Source organism: Engraulis encrasicolus, chromosome 3 (genome assembly GCF_034702125.1).
Source record: "Engraulis encrasicolus isolate BLACKSEA-1 chromosome 3, IST_EnEncr_1.0, whole genome shotgun sequence".
Taxonomy (NCBI): Eukaryota; Metazoa; Chordata; class Actinopteri; order Clupeiformes; family Engraulidae; genus Engraulis; species Engraulis encrasicolus.
Window position 1 is genome coordinate 16521801 of NC_085859.1, and position 17500 is coordinate 16539300.

A 17500-nucleotide genomic window follows, 5' to 3' on the forward strand; every position below is an offset into this window, starting at 1 on the left:
CACAGTGTTAGCCGTTTCTCTGAACAGAACAGGATGGTGTTCATATCATTTCACTTCAACAGGCAACAAAGACTGACAGAAAGGAATTCTCTCATGAAGTGTTATAAAGATATACTAGTACGTGAGAGAGAGCAGAGGAGGGGGAGAGGAAGCAAGACGGTTGAAGGCAGGTAAGTGGCAACTCGAGAGAAGTGTGTGGGAAGGAGAGAGAGATGGAGGGAGGGAGGGAAAGAGAGAGAGAGAGAGAAATGGGAATAGAAAGATACATGTGTGAGATAGTAGAAAAGGGGGAGAGGAAGCAAGAAGCTTGAGGGCAGGTAAGTGGCAACTCAAGAGAAGTGTGGGAAGGAGAGAGAGATGGAGGGGGGAGAGAGAGAGAGAGACAGAGAGAGAGAGAGAAAGAAATTGAAATAGAAATAGAAAGATACACAGTATGTGTGAGAGAGCGGAAGAGGGGGAGGGGGAGAGGAAGCGAGAAAATGTAGAAGGAAGGTTAGTGGGAACTAGGGATAAGTGTGTGGGAAGGAGAGATAGATAGAGGGAGAGAGAGACAGAGAGAGAGAAAGATATACTGTATGTGTGCGAGAGTAGAAGAGGGGGAGAGGAAGGGAGAAGGTAGAAGGAAGGTTAGCGAGAACTAGGGAGAAGTGTGTGGGAAGGAAAAAGAGAGATGGAGGGAGAGAGAGAGAGAAAGAGAGAAAGATGGAACAAGAGATGGAAAACTGATACCTTCTGGCCTCTTGTGGATCTGTTTGAACATGCTCCTGTACCAGTCTTTGGGTTTGTTCACGCTCTGCAAAACAGGTTAAAGAAGGGAAATGATCAGTCAAGTAGAGAGGAGGGCAGAAGAATGCTGAAGAGGAAATATGTGGAGGCCACATGGTGAATATTTCTCAAATTCAATTCAAGTCAATTCAATCCAAACTTCAGTCTCTCACACTCACACTCACACACACACGTTCACACACACACACACTCACGTACGCTCGTACACACACACAGCACACACACACACACGCACGCACGAACACACACACACAGACACACACACACGCACGCACGCACACACACACACACACACACACACACACTCACACACACACACACACACACACACACACACACACACACACACACACACACACACACACACGCACGCGCGCACACGCACACACACACACACACACACACACACACACACACACACACACAGTCATAAATTGTATTGTCTAAGATGAAATCAGTGGTCCTCAGTTCCTAGGAATGCAATATGCATCTTAAAATAAATCTCCTTTTTGTAGTCAAAGTATGCTCTATGCACCCTTGACTTTATTCAATTGTACATGTACATGCTCAATTCACTCAAAGAAGCCTTTGCCTAAGGCAGTGGTTCTTAACCTGTTTTTCTTAAAGGACCCCCTTATCTGGCCAAAGACAAGCCGCGCACCCCCAACCCAAACTTCTACATGTGTATACGCACTGCAAAATGATTTAAATGCTTAATTACAATGATTCTGGCTTGAAACCTTAATCAATACCATAATGACTTAACATGGGGACCAAAACATGTTTCAATTTGGTTTTGATTTGGCCTAATTATAATGCTTGCAAGATTTTGGTCACAATCTCAACACAAACATACTTCCGTGCACCCCCTGAAATCTCTGGCGCACCCCCAGGGGGTGATATGGTTGAAAAAAAGTTGTCTGCTGCTAATCCAAGTTCTCCTAATAAAAATAGTACTCGATAAACAGTGTAAACAATATCTTATAGTATCGTTGCCGAGACAGCGTGCTCAAAAAGTTGCCCTGTGTATTATCACATTAAAGACGTAGGGAAACGGCCAACTGTTGCCGTTCAGAATGTTCCTGAGTGGTGCACGACTTAACACGACTTTACACGAGTGAATAAAGTGAATCAGATTGGTCGTTTATCAAGAGGGCGGGATTGTTGTGGCGGAGAAGGTGCGCAAACATGTTTGATTGTGGCCGGTTTCTCTTCGCAACGAGCCAACGCCAACGACACTGTCAAGAAGAAGGAACCCTACGCTAATATGGACAACATGGAGGAGAGTTTTGTGTCAGAGGTGGTACTTCTACTTCTACTTCAAGTCAAGTCAAGTCAAGTCAAGTTTATTGTCAATTTCTTTACATGCACTGGTCATACAAAGAATTTGAAATTGCGTTTCTTGCTCTCCCATGCAGACATAGACTAATCTAGGTAAGGACATAGACAGTATAGACATAGACAGTACTCATACATGGACATAGACAGTATGGACGTAGACATTGCTCATACAGACATTTAAAGTGCAAGACTGGACAACAGAAGACTTGTAGAGAACATACATTAAGAGGAGGTATTTTGTTGTTCTTTTTCTAAAAGTCCTTTATAGCGTTCTGACATAGTAATAGTAGCATTTGAAGAAATAAATAATTAAAAAAGGTTTTTATTAAATACACCAGCAGCAGTATGTGTGTGTGTGTGTGTGTGTTTGTATGTGTTTTGTGTGCGTGTGCGTGTGCGTGTGTGTGTGTGTGTGTGTGTGTGTGTGTGGTGTGTGTGTTGTGTGTGTGTGTGTGTGTGTGTGTGTGTGTTTAGTGCAGGTAGAAAGTGCGGTGTGCGTCTGTGTGTGTGTACCTGTGTATGTGTGTGTGTGTGTGTGTGTGTGTGTATGTGTGTGTGAGTATGAGTTGTGTGTCAGTGTGTGTATGTTTGGGTTTAGTGCAGAAAGTGCAGTGTGCTTGTGTGTGTGTGTGTGTGTGTGTGTGTGTGTGTGTGTGTGTGTGTGTGTGTGTGTGTGTGTGTGTGTGTGTGTGTGTGTGTGTGTGTGTGTGTGTGTGTGTGTGTGTGTGTGTGTGTGTGTGTGTGTGCATGTGTATGTTTTGAGTTAGTGCAGGTTGAAAGTTCAGTCACAGATGTAGTAGTGCAGGTGGAATGTTCAGTCGCAGATATGGTGGTGGGGATGAGGGGGGGGAGCGTTGTCAGTGGCCTGGCTGGCTAGAGGCTGACAGTGAAGGGAGAGTGGGTTGAGTGTTCAGTATCTTGATTGCTTGATGCATCGTGCTGCTTGCAAGCCTGGTGGTACGGGAACGGAGGCGCCTGTACCTCTTTCCAGAGGGCAGGAGGCTGAACAGTTTGTGTGCAGGGTGGCTTGTGTCTTTGATGATCATCAGTGCTTTTCGGGTGAGGCGTGCGGTGTAAATGTCCTGCAGGGAGGGGAGTGGTACTCCAATGATCTTCTTCGCTGTGTTCACAACACGCTGGAGTGTCTTCCTGTTTTTCTCCGTGCAGCTTCCTCCCCACACTGTGATGCAGCTGGACACGACGCTCTCTATGGTTCCTCTGTAGAATGTTGTCATGATGGAGGGGTGTAGCACTTGCCTTCTTTAGTTTGCGCAAGAAGTAGAGACGCTGATGGGCCTTCTTCGCCAGTGATGTAGTGTTGGTGGTCCAAGAGAGGTCGTCGCTGATGTGCACTCCAAGGAACTTGGTGCTGCTCACTCTCTCCACAGCATCACCGTCGATGGTCAGTGGTGGCAGTTGTTTTTGGACCCTCTGAAAGTTGACAACAATCTCCTTGGTCTTGTTGACATTCAGCAGGAGGTTGTTGTCTTTGCACCATCTGGCCAGCAGGTCTACTTCTTCTCTGTAGTGGGTCTCATCGCCCTTAGTGATGAGGCCCACCAGTGTTGTATCATCCGCAAACTTCACTAGATGGTTAGTGCTGTGGGTCGTTGTGCAGTCATGTGTCAGCAGCGTGAACAGCAGGGGGCTGAGAACACAACCTTGCGGAGCCCCCGTGCTCAGGGTCAGGGTGCTTGAGGTGTTATTCCCTACCCGTACTGCTTGTGGTCTCTGCATCAGGAAGTCCAGCAGCCAGTTGCAGAGGGAGGTGCTGAAACCTAGTTTGTCCAGTTTTCTGATGAGTTGTTGTGGTATTATGGTATTGAATGCTGAGCTGAAGTCAATGAACAGCATTCTCACATATGAGTCTTTATTGTCCAAGTGGGTGAGGGCTGGATGGAGGGCAGAGCAGATTGCATCCTCCGTGGATCGCTTGGCTCGGTATGCGAACTGGTAGGGGTCCAGGGTGGGGGTAGGGTGGCTTTGATGTGTGACAGGACTAGCCGTTCGAAGCACTTCATGATTATGGGCGTCAGTGCTACAGGACGGTAGTCATTGAAGCATGATGGTGATGATTTCTTCGGCACGGGTATGATGGTAGCAGCTTTGAAAAGTGATGGGATGACTGCTTGCTCCAGAGAGATGTTAAAGATGTCTGTGAAGACATCCTTCAGCTCTTCTGCACAATCCTTCAACACTCGGCCAGGTATGTTGTCTGGGCCAGCTGCTTTGCGTGGGTTGATGGTGGCCAGTGTCCTCTTCACACTGGCAGAGGACAGGTACAGGGGTTGATCATGGGGGGGAGGGGGAGTTTTCTGTGGATGAGTGTCATTTTGTGCTTCAAAACGGGCAAAGAAACTGTTCAGGTCGTTTAGCAGAGAGGTGTTGTTGTCACAGCTTCGTGGTGCGGGCTTATAGTCCGTGATGGCCTGTATGCCCTGCCACAGGCTCTGTGCATCTCTGCTGTCTTTGAAGTGTGTTGTTATTTTGTCCGAGTATTCCTTTTTTGCTTTCCTGATGCCCTGGGACAGGTTTGCCCTTGCTGCTTTTAGGCCAGCTACGTCTCCTGCTCTGAAGGCTTTGTCTCTGGCCCTCAGCAGTCTGTGAACGTCTCCTGTGAACCATGGCTTCTGGTTGGCCCTGGTGGTGATGCGTTTTATTTCTGTAACATCATCAATGCATTTTGTGATGTAGGAGGTCACGGTGTCTGTGTACTCCTCAATGTCAATGTGGTTGCTGTGGGTGGCAGCTGTTTTGAACATGTCCCAATCTGTGGTTTCAAAGCAGTCTTGTAGTCGTGACACGGCTCCCTCTGGCCATTTTCTCACCTCCTTCAGAGCTGGTTTGGTGAGTTTTACCTTTTGTCTGTAGGCTGGCAGTAGCAGAATCGTTAGGTGGTCTGATAGGCCGATGTGGGGGATGGGCTTTGCCTTGTATGCTCCTTGTTTTGGGGTATAAACAAAGTCCAGGGTGTTTTGTCCTCTAGTTGGAAAGTTAACATGTTGGTGAAATTTTGGAAGTACTGTTTTGAGATTTCCGTGGTTGAAATCTCCCATGACCACTGTGAGGCAACCGTATCACGCACCAGTCGTAAAGTCTTCACGAAAAAAATGGGGGAATTTCTGGGGGAAATTGTGTACAAGGACGTGGTGAATTCACGATATTGCCCGTGTTTCGTGGTTGATTTACGGTTTCAGTCTCGTGGTTGATTTACGATATGCATTGAAAACTACGTGGTTGATTTACGATATGCATGCGTTGGCATTTGCGTTGGCATTTTTGCACAGGGGCGGGGACCGGCCGCGACAGAACCAGAACCAGGGAACGGCAGCTTTTGTGATATGCACCGGAATTCTCATCCGCCTTGTACAGGGTACAGTGGGGTAAATCAAATATAGCCTACCTGTGTAACAATTCGGTTCCTGCCGTACAGTGGGGTAAATCAAATATGGCCTACCTGTGTAACAATTTTGTGATATGCACCGGAATTCTCATCCGCCTTGTACAGGGTACAGTGGGGTAAATCAAATATAGCCTACCTGTGTAACAATTCGGTTCCTGCCGTACAGTGGGGTAAATCAAATATAGCCTACCTGTGTAACAATTCGGTTCCTGCCGTACAGTGGGGTAAATCAAATATAGCCGAATTCCGGTGCATATCGATATCGGTTCCTGCCATACATTTGTCCCACATCGCTTGATGAGAATTCCGGTGCATATCACAAAAGCTGCCACACCGGCCGCGACAGAACACTGCAGATACATTCCTTTGATCAAAGTAGCCTACATCAAATGCACTGTAGCCATGACAGAACCGGCCGCCTCCCGATTTAAAACACCGCTGATAGCCTGATTACACTCATGCCCGTAGGCCTACTCCTTCCCAGTAAAAATAAAATAAAATAACGATTGAATAAATAAGTAGCCCCTCGTGCCTTCTTTATTGGAATGCGGAGGTAGGTGCAATGAAAATATCGGAGTGAGGAGTTAGGTGCAATGAAAAGCGAAAACATTTTATTATTGCCCGTGTTTCGTGGTTGATTTAAGATTTGAGTCTCGTGGTGGATTTACGATATGAATGCGTTGGCATTTGAAAACTACGTGGTTGATTTACGATATGCATGCATGTAGTCTACAACTAAAACGTGTTTTGGCAGCTGATGAATGGCAGCGCATCTTCCTGATTTCCACCTTCTGTTTAAAATGACACGGGGAGTGACATGAAGCCGCCCACCGATTTAAAACACCGCTGGTGATTAGGCTACACTCCTGCCCGTAGGCTATCTTTGAATTTACACTCCTGCCCGTATCCGTATCCACATGCATATGTAGCCTACTGCGTCAGGGCGGTGGGTCCCCAGACGCTGATGCTACTGATGCTGATGCACCACTCCTACTCACCTTTTCTCTGAAAGATGCTGATGTAGGCCTAGTCACCACCTTGCCCAGTGGTTTTCAAAGTGTGTGTGTCACAAAGTGTTGATTAAATGGTCTCTCTTAACACTACTCTTACTGTATTATTATAAGGCACTCTAGAATGGTGCAAGAGCTCCCATTCATTTTCAATGGGCGGTATTTTCAATGGGACTATTATTGTATAGGTAGGTTTGATACCTCACTACATCTCCATCCAGAAGAATTGACCAGGATTATTACAGACACGGTATACACTAACATTTAATGTGCATTTACCACTGATATTATAGAAGAAACTCACACGATTTCAAGTATTTATTTACAGTATTTATTTACACACACACACACACACACACACACACACACACATGCGCGTGCACAGATTTTGGGGGGCAGGTGCATTGTTTAAAAAAAATCACACACAAAAAAACAAATAAGCTTTGAATAATAATAATAATAACACTATAATGATAGTAATAAAAACAAAAGAAATCAACACAAAAACAACTAAAATGTGCCTTACACACACACACACACACACACACACACACACACACACACACACACACACACACACACACACACACACATGCGCGTGCACAGATTTTGGGGGGCAGGTGCATTGTTTAAAAAAATCACACACAAAAAAACAAATAAGCTTTGAATAATAATAATAATAACACTATAATGATAGTAATAAAAACAAAAGAAATCAACACAAAAACAACTAAAATGTGCCTCACGGTAGCCAGACTGAGCCCTCCTTGTGAATCAGGTCTGGAGTAAAGTACTTGGTAAATGTTAAAGGGACACTGTGCAGGAAATGGTCAAAAAAGGTACTGCAACTATGCTGCTCATTGAAACTGGGCTGCATATTGCCAAATTTGGTCTTTACATGAAAGTGTACTAAGTAATAAACAAATATTTTCTAGTATGGTCCGAGTGCAGTCATTTTTGCAGCTGAAAGTGGCTATTTTTGGAAATTCAAAATGGCGGACTATGTTGAAGATCCCTTTTTCATGTATGAAAAGTGCAATTTTTCCAGTCATAATGAATCATAATGACCGACTGTACTTACCATCAACTGAATCAACTGATATTTTTGTGTTATGTTTCTTTTTATAGAATGTATAATGCCATTTAAGGCAAGTCAGAAATGCTCCTGCAACCTTCCCAATATATCTGTGTCGCCAGGAAAGGCTGTCATTTTGATTTCGATCAATGGTAAAGTCATCTACACCAAACATTTCTATATTTTCCATGCATGGCTATTATTCAAAGCTGTACCGATCCTAACTATTGTACTCTTTCTTCCTAAGGCAGGTACGATTTGCATCTGCCATTGTTTCAGTGCCACAAATGCAGTCAGAAGTGGTATCCCGAGTTTGGGGATGTGGTGGGAAGTGGGTACTGGCCAGCCTCCATCTGTGCACAGAACAAGACGTATTACACACTGGACCTGTTCAGTTCCTTTGAGGAGCTGAAAGTAATTGCCCCCACACTGTCCAGACAGGCTTTCGCCAAACTTCTTGAGCACAGAACAAGATGTGCTGGGAGGGTAAGTGTTTACCATATATGAAATGTTTTAAATCATATTGTTTACTCCATTCCATGTGCAAATAATTGACGTCCTCTCTCTCTCAGTCAGGACCTGTGTCTGGCGACCGTCTGCAGAGGAGCTTCCTGGAGTTCTACTATTGCCAGTACGAGCAAGAGCAGCAAACAGGGGAAGCCTCCCTATCATGCCCAGCATGTCATCCGGACATGGTAGCTGTGGCAGTGGATGGTAACAGAAAGCTTTACCGCTTCAAAAGTAGAAGGTACTTTTCCCCAGCTCTTTCTATTATGCATGTTGAACAACAACTTAATGCTCATTATGACATGTCTTGAAATGCCTTGAATCATTTGTCTTGAACCATTTCTTTTTCTCCCTCTCTACAGTGCTTGTTCTGCAGACAAGCCCTATTTTGATGGTGTGTTTGTGGCAGAGGATGCGGCTGTTGCAGACTTTGTCGGCACACTACATCGTGCAGTGAAACAGGTATTTATACCTGTTATTTCATTTACTTTGTAAAACAAACTTATGCCAAAATTTGTAAAACATTGACACAAAATGTCATGTTCGTGTCTTCATGTTATATTGTTTTTCTTCAGACACGTGGTCAGGGTACCTGTGGGGGGACATCCTGGGCTGCAGCGAAGGAGATTTCTAGGAGGGCAAATAAGATGGACGAAGAAGGCATGGAAGTTGCTGTTTGTAGGCATGGCTTTCTATTGAAAGCCCTGAATATGTACAGAGGTAAGATGAAGGGACTGGGTGAATACACCATTTTGCAATTAAACTCTTCAATATCAGACCCCAGCACTTAATAGCTACGGCAGCTACCTTTACAACAGTTGCCTACTACCTGAACAAAATCTTAATTCGCCTCCCCTAAACCCTGTATTTTACAAACCCTGTATTTTATGGGGGTTTGTGCAATTTAGTATTTAGTAACATTTAGTAACCTTTTCAAAGTTTGCCATACCTGTCTCATAACGTGCACAACAATTTATTCACAGGGGAGATCTTCGCCTATCCAATGTTTCTCCATAAAGCGCTAATGCCATGCAACGCAACCTTCTTTGCAATGGATGTGGCTTGCAAGTACTGGCCATACCTTCAGAAGGCTGCCAACCACCTGCCAGAGCTCCTAGAGCTTTTGAATTCCACACCCCTCCTAAGTGTCATGCATGCACAAAACCACGAGACCAAGTGTCAGGTAAGTAATGATGTATTCATGTGTACGGGTATTGAAATGGCAATAGATTTCGTGTCAGGTGTTAGTGTTGAAATGGTGTCAGTGTTGAAATGCCATGTTGTGATCTTTGTAGATTGCTTGGAGTGGAAAATACATTGAGGGTGCCGGGACTACTGCGGGAGAGGAAGTAGAGCAAGTGAACAGCTACCTGTCCCGCTGTGCTTTGACAACAAAGTACATGTCCAAAGGAGGTATTTGCTCCTCTTGCTATAGGCCTACATGTTTCTGGGCTTTTGTTGCTGTTCATTGCACAATGGCCTTCATGTCCATTTTAACTCTTTTGTCTTTTGACAGCACGTGTGGACATGCTGACTGTTCATGCCTTAGGGTGGAACAAGAAGAAAACCTCTGGACTGCAACAAGCCCTGTGCTCCCGATATGCCAAGGTAAGGCCGTCATTTCACAGTCATTGAGGCTGTCTTTTTTTGCTGCAACATTGCTTGTGAAACACTTCTGTGGTACTGTTGCACTGCACTACAGCCTTCATGGATGTTTTTTGTATCTTTTTGTATTTTTGTATTGCTTTTTGCCAGACATGCAAGATGCTGACGGAAGCTGAGAAGGAAGAGCAGCAGAAAAAGGAGGATCTGGCCTGCACTGATGGAGCTGCATGGGTTGCTGAAGTGCAGGAATGGGCAACCCGCGGTAAATGCAGCTATTATTATTTTCTGTTCTCCCATACTTCTTTCCTCCTAAATTGGATCATCCAAACTCTTCACTGAAATGATGGTGTGAAAACGGCAGCCTGTATTGTATTTCATTTCATCTTGAGCTAATGTTAATGTCTTACATTTACCAGCTACAGTTTTGGCAGATTCATTGACTTTTGACAACTCACAGGTTTGTCTTTATATTCACAGTAAGAACACGCCCTTTGAAGCTGCAGCAGGACATAGAGTGCCGCTATCTTAACCTTCGACAGAGGAAGCAAGCTCTGTACCGAAAGAATGGTATCTTTGTAATGTCCATAGAAAGTATTTCAGGATTTTTTAGTTAGTGCAGCTTACGCATAACCTCTCAGTCCTTGTATTTTCTGATTGTTTTCCAGACAGTGGTCAGTTGCGTCATCGTCTGCGGAGCGAGATGACTGTTGTTAAGAACAGGCTTCTTAAAGACATTGCCACCTTCAACAGTGCATCGCCAACAACGACAATCGACATTGGAACCGTGGAGCGATCATTGTCAGGAGATGGACCAGCTGTTTTTTGGCCTTGGGATGTGCAGGGGAGTGGTAAGAGAATTGTTCATTTATTCTGTTTTAGGCTACTCAAGTGTTTTTTTTTGTCATTCAAACATTTAAGTGACACCATTACAAATCTTGAAACTGCCAGTTTTCAATTACATACTGACAATTACCACATGGAAAAGTGACAGGGGGTGGGGGCCATCAAGGGTGTTACAGGCCCATCTAATTAGTATTCAAACAACAGAAACTGGATTAATTTACTAGTACTTTTTCACACTTGTAAGGAAACAACAATGCTGTTAATATGTCTGTACTCTACTCTACTCTACTCTTTGCCTTTCAGTCAGACTTGAGGACAAGCATGCCTACTTTGTGGCCTCGATGCGCAGGAAGCGCTTGGAAGAAGAGAAAGGCATCCTCGTGAAGGAGATGGAACAGCACACTACATCACTGAAAAGATTGATGTCTTGTCTAGAAGCAAAGATGTCATCGGCAGGTAAGTTGCAATTGTCAAACCTACTGTATATGTACCATCAAATAAAAAAATGAGAATTTTGCTTTCTTTGACATTTATCTGCACTGTTCAACTTGGAGGTTGTATTCTGACATGCCATGTGTTTGTCGTCGTATTTTTGATGTTGCATCTGCAGAGTCACAAAATGAGGGCCTTTCTGCCTTCTGTCGAAGACGGCTTCATGACCTGACAATCGTCCATCTTTCTGCTGTGGCAAGCTACAGGGCTGTTTTAAGCCCACAGGGGACCAATAGGCCATCTTGTGAGGAAGGGCAGGGAGATGACGGGAATGAGGACGATGTACACAGCAGTGATTTCTCATACACCAGTGATGAGGAAGAAACGGAGTGTAGGTACGGTGTAGAGAAACAAACATTGCATGGGAAAAACACAATGTCCAACTTACTTTGTTTTACCTCACAGAGTGTGAAGGGGCATGCTAATGTATCCCTTAGCTACTAATCTTTCCCTAATCCATTTTCTGTCTTTGTCATCTTTCTAGTTCTTTAATCTGAGACGGTTTGGAATCATCAATCATCATTCCTTGGTAAGTGTTTTGAAAGAATACTTTGAATACCAATGTTTGATATCTTCTGTAATTACTGTAGTATGTATATAAAAGAAGTGAGTACATTTCTCACTTGTCTGCATTTTTGTAAGTGTTTCTTTAAATGGGACATTTCTTAAAATGATATTGACACAAGGAACATTAGACAGCATGAAGTTATAACTGCTGTATATTTACTTATTATCCCTATTCCCTCCATCATCTCCTCCAAGACACCCGCAGCTGTCTCCTTTCTCCTGCTTTCTCCAACACACCAACAGCCTCTCTCTGTCCTGCTCTCCTCTGTCTCCTCCATCCTGATCTCCAGTGCAGCAGCAGTGCCATCCATGTCACCCCCAGCAGCAGCACTGGCATTCATGCCCTCAGTAGCACCCAGGACAGAAAACACAACATTTAAATTAAACTGTTAAAAAACTCTGTTAAGCTATTGCCATTCCACCAAGAACTAAGTGATTGCTGTGAGTTATTCAGCCAGTGGAATGTGCTGTGTGTGTGTATGTGTGTGTGTGTGTGTGTGGGGGGGGGGGGGACTTTTTTTTGTTTTGTTCCACTGCTGCATGTGTATGTTTGTGTTGTAAATAAATACTTGAATGTTTGAACATGCCTCTCGTGTGAGTTTCTTTACTTGGTAGGTTCTTGCATATGAAATGTATAGTGTGTCTTTAATAGCCTAATATTCATAGTCAATTCTTCTATCCCATTTAAAGGCTTAAACATTACATTATGAATTGCCGGTATTACTTTTCAAGGTTAAAGTCCCTCTAGCAATGCTTGGGGTTAGGTGTCCTGCTCAACGGCACTTCAGCCATGGATGGAGGTGTAGGGAGAGGTTAGGGTGGGATTAAAACCTACAACCCCATAGATAGAAAGAACACATAAAATAATACAGTAATCAACACTTTGTGACCCCCCCCCCCCCCACCCAACCCCCCCCCCCCCCCCCCCCCCCCCCCCCCACACACACACACACACACACACACTTTGAAAACCACTGGTCAATGTGGTGACTAGGCCTACATCAGCATCAGCATCTTTCAGAGAAAAGGTGAATAGGAGTGGTGCGTGCATCACCATCAGTGGAGCATCAACGTCTGGGCATGATCATAGGGTGACCATCTGTCCGGACTTCGGGTGGACAACCCCGCACCCTAACCCACCGCCCTGTCGCAGTAGTCCTACCCGTGGCTTCAAATCGCCGGTGGGCGGCTTCATGTAAATTCAAAGATAGCCTACGGGCAGGAGTGTAATTACCAGCGGTGTTTTAAATCCGGAGGCGGCTTATGTCACTCCCTCCCCGTGTCATTTTAAACAGAAGTTGTAGACTACATGCATATCGTAAATCAACCACGTAGTTTTCAAATGCCAACGCATGCATAGGCCTATCGTAAATCAACCACGAGACTCAAATCTTCTGTCGCAGTAGTCCTACCCGTGGCTTCAAATCGCCGGTGGGCGGCTTCATGTAAATTCAAAGATAGCCTACGGGCAGGAGTGTAATTACCAGCGGTGTTTTAAATCCGGAGGCGGCTTATGTCACTCCCTCCCCGTGTCATTTTAAACAGAAGTTGTAGACTACATGCATGCATATCGTAAATCAACCACGTAGTTTTCAAATGCCAAATCTTAAATCTTAAATCAACCACGAAACACGGGCAATAATAAAATGAAGTGTAATCAGGCTATCAGCGGTGTGGAGTAGGGCTACGGGCATGAGTGTAATCAGGCTATCAGCTGTGTTTTAAATCGGGAGGCGGCCGGTGTGGCTATCAGCGGTGTGGAGTAGGGCTACGGGCATGAGTCTCCCCGTGTCATTTTAAACAGAAGTTGTAGACTACATGCATGCATATCGTAAATCAACCACGTAGTTTTCAAATGCCAAATCTTAAATCTTAAATCAACCACGAAACACGGGCAATAATAAAATGAAGTGTAATCAGGCTATCAGCGGTGTGGAGTAGGGCTACGGGCATGAGTGTAATCAGGCTATCAGCTGTGTTTTAAATCGGGAGGCGGCCGGTGTGGCAGCTTTTGTTATATGCACCGGAATTCAAGCGATGCGCAAATGCCAACGCATGCATATCGTAAATCAACCACGTAGTTTTCAATGCATATCGTAAATCAACCACGAGCCTGAAACCGTAAATCAACCACGAAACACGGGCAATATCGTGAATTCACCACGTCCTTGTACACAATTTCCCCCAGAAATTCCCCCATTTTTTTCGTGAAGACTTTACGACTGGCGCGAGATAGGGCTCTGTGAAGGCATCTGGGTGTGCATCTTGTTGTTCACTGATTCCCCGATGCAGCTCGTTCAGTGCCTCGCTTCTGGCGCTGGTGGTGTTGCTAGGAGCGAGGTAAACTGCGACCAGTAGAATGGCGGATATTTCTCTTGGTAGATAGAAGGGTCGGCACTTGATGATCATGAACTCCACTAGTGGAGAGCAGTGTCTCTGTACCACCGTAGCATTTTTGCACCAAGCATCATGTGTGTAAACACATATTCCTCCCCCTCGTTTTTTCTCTGCAAGGGCTCTGTCCGCTCGGTGGCACGTAAGTTGCTCCAGTTGTAAAGCCGAGTCGGGTATGCCGTCGTTCAGCCATGATTCTGTAAACACGGTCACACAGCAGTTCCTCACAGTTTTGTTCGCTGATCTTAGTAGCCGTATGTCATCCATCTTATTGTCCATAGATCTTACGTTTGCCAAGAGAATTGATGGTATTGCTGGACGAGTTGGGTTGGCTGCAAGCCGTGTTTCGACGCCACCTCGTTTGCCTCTCTTCCTAATTCTGGAGCACCTCTTTCGCCGTCTCCATGTAGGCGAAGCAGACGGGTCCGATGTATGCCGCCGTAGTATCCCAAGTTCTTCCAGTGTCTCTGTTGGTATATCCAATACATCGCTTGAGTTGTCCATTCTTATCTGCAACAGCTGTTGCCGACTGTACATGCGTTCCGACATAGTTTCCGACGATAGACATTTCGAATGACACATTATAACACAAATAAACACTGCGAGTTGGGAGAGTAAGGAGTCGCTGCAGCTACGTGCGCCACATCCGGGTACTTTATTCAACTCTGCTTGCTGTACTGACTCAGAGGTCACACACTGTGCACATCACCTTCTATGGTTGGTTGCATGTGTGTCTTAGTCATAGCTATTGGCCTTCTCATTACAGTATGATAGATGGCTTAAAGTAACCACACTTTGATGTTTATCTCAATGACTCACATTCCAGCCCATCATTACACTGATATTAGAAGGCTTTTTGTACTATGCTGTCATGCAGGTCTGGTTGTCATCCTGCTTATTCTGGAGGAGTTCTTCTGGTGAATCAGAAGCACTTAGGCCTACTTGAGGTTTGGTACATCCAGTTGATAACGGCTATCAAGATTTTGATTGAAACAAATGTCACATGGATATTTTTGCATGCACCATTTTTGGGAATGAGTTGAGAATAGGAACACCGCCTTTTATGAACAAATAAAAAAACCTTTATCCCGCACTGAGTAAATGTCTATGTCATTCATCTGCCATGTTAAACAAAGGAGTTCAGTTGTAAGCAAGCTTGGTTGGAGACTACAGCTAAAATCTTTTAAATATGTGGCTGTAATAATAATTGCAAGTGAATACAGTGTTTTTACAAGGCCATTCAAAACAATTTTTTATTTCTTATATTCCTTTTTAAATCATTTCTCTTGACCCATGAAATTACAGTATCTCCCTTCCCCTTTTCCACAACATATAACACATTTGTGTATCATTGCTCAAAATTCAAGATTTCAATTGTCACGTCTTCTCGTGCTGGAACAATTGGCAGTGAAATGAATGGCTGTGTATAATTGTGGACATGCTTAACCCATTCAGGCATGGTGTTATAAATGTGCTGTTACCAGAATGGCAATGACCAAGTCATAGTGCATTACTAAAGGCCCTGTGTTATGTCATAGTAGTGTAACACTATGGTAGTTAACTTTTCAATGACCATTACAGTGTGCCACTGGAGGTACGGCGTGCATTAAGGGGCTACGGGTTTTCAAGGGATGAAGAAGAATTAAAGGGACAGTTTGGTCAATTTCAACATGCAGTTGTATTGCTCACGCTACCCTTGACTTGTCAGTACCTGGTGATGCCACATTTTTCGGCTCAGCCCTTTCCGAGATATGAGCAATTCTAATGGGGGCAGCGTTTGTTTACATTTTTAAAAAATGAAACATAGGCCAACTCCAAATATTTTCCCAAAAGGTACTGCTGTTTGCTAGTTGTCTGCTGATGTTTTATAACCTTTTGGATGTTTTTGGGAATAAATAATTATGTTTTGTTTTTATGTAAACAAAGAGCTGCCCCCATTACAATGACCAGGATCTCGGAAACGGCTGAAGAAGAAGAAAAAAAAATCTCAGGCACTGACAAGTCCAGGGTAGTGTGAGCATTACAACTGCATGTTGAAATTGACCAAACTGTTCCTTTAAGACCATTGGTTAGATGTTAAAAAAGTAAGTAAAACGTTTTTAAAAAGTAGAGCGACACTTTAAAAGAATGAGAAAGAGAAACTTCATTAACACCTAGAGGGAAGTCACGGTACTACTACTTACTGATCGGGAGGCGATGGGCATCCCTGTTTCATCCACCGGCCCGATCCCAGAGAACTTGATCAGCCTCTCCTCCCTGCTGGCCCCCCTGCGGGGCAGAGTGGAGGACCTTCCAGACTGCACGCCATTGGACACCACCCCTGAAGATACAATGCATACTCAAAATACATCTTGGAGATAGTACCTGATATAGGGTGTGTTTTATATAAAAAAAAACCACTTGATGCAAGGTGGTGCACCCCTTTTTTGTATAATTTGAAGTTTTCATTTGGGCCAGGCCAGCACCTTCAAAGTAATTAGGTTCTTACTGCAGATGGGGGGTCGCCGGCGGGCCTATTCACTATTTCCTGAAAATACTCAATTACATCATAACTTCATTGCTATGACATTACAGAGAGCCTTAAGTAACAGATTAAGACATTACAATTTTGGTGACAGTAAGGTTATAACATGGGCTCTGCGCTGTGAAGCCCACTCCTCGCTACAATGCACCTGATATACATTGGTTTATGGACCAATAGATGGTGAAATGTGAAAGCCCAATGGAAATTCCCATTGTCACTGTGACACAGCACTTCATAGCACACATGTGCATACTGCACACAGAAAAATTGCATTTATGCCTCAACCATGCAAGGGGGCAGCCCCAAACATTGGCCCAAAAGGAACAGTGCTATGGAACCGGTATAAATACCGGTATACATGTAGTTACATTTTTCACTTAAAGGTGCACTGTGTAAGATTTTAGTTGTTTATTTCCAGAATTCATGCTACCCGTTCACTGTTACCTTTTTCATGAATACTTACCACCACCATCAAAATCTAAGTATTCAATATGACTGGGAAAATTGCACTTTTCATACATGAAAAGGGGGATCTTCACCATGGTCCACCATTTTGAATTTCCAGAAATAGACATTATAGCTGCAAAAATGACTGTGCTTGGGCCATACCAGAAAATATTAGTTCATTACTTAGTAAATAGTCAACCCAATAGGCAACCCAGTATTAATGGGCAGCATAGTTGCAGTAGCTTGTTTGACAATTTCCTGCACAGTGCACCTCTAAGTCATGTTGCAAGTCATGTTGTAAGTCAGTCATAGTGTCTAAATGCTAGCACCATACCTGGTTTAAAACCCGGCCCGTAGTACGATCCAAAGCTGGGAGGTGGAGGAGGAGGCCTGTACCCGCTGCCGTTCATATCTTCCACCTAATAACCACAAAACACACAAAACAGAAAATTAATCCCATCAAACTCTCTCCGACACACAGTAAGGCCCGGCCCACTACTGTAACC

At 44.3% G+C, this 17500-nt stretch overlaps 2 protein-coding genes across 11 annotated transcripts in view; one reads left to right on the forward strand and one right to left on the reverse strand.

Moving 5' to 3' along the window:
• The window catches only part of sorbs3 (sorbin and SH3 domain containing 3), a 112463-nt gene that overhangs the window by 33782 nt on the left and 61181 nt on the right, over positions 1-17500 (reverse strand). For all 9 annotated transcript variants that reach the window (XM_063194874.1, XM_063194873.1, XM_063194871.1 and 6 more), the window contains 3 exons: positions 17329-17413; positions 16207-16343; positions 730-793 (listed from right to left, as the gene is read on the reverse strand). In XM_063194874.1, the coding sequence (XP_063050944.1) occupies positions 730-793; positions 16207-16343; positions 17329-17413 (286 nt within the window). The remainder of the gene's footprint in view (positions 1-729; positions 794-16206; positions 16344-17328; positions 17414-17500) is intronic.
• LOC134445794 (uncharacterized) lies at positions 7658-12131 on the forward strand. Of its 2 annotated transcripts, none has more exons than XM_063194877.1 (15): positions 7658-7767; positions 7863-8101; positions 8188-8363; positions 8485-8584; positions 8698-8842; positions 9106-9305; positions 9418-9535; positions 9639-9730; positions 9878-9989; positions 10205-10294; positions 10393-10575; positions 10874-11026; positions 11181-11397; positions 11547-11591; positions 11825-12131. In XM_063194877.1, exons 1-14 carry the CDS (start codon positions 7677-7679, stop codon positions 11557-11559), a joined length of 1929 nt encoding a protein of 642 aa, XP_063050947.1. In that variant the 5' UTR covers positions 7658-7676; the 3' UTR covers positions 11560-11591; positions 11825-12131. The 2 variants fall into 2 exon arrangements, with proteins under 2 accessions (XP_063050947.1, XP_063050948.1); XM_063194878.1 differs by having other exon boundaries at positions 11181-11393.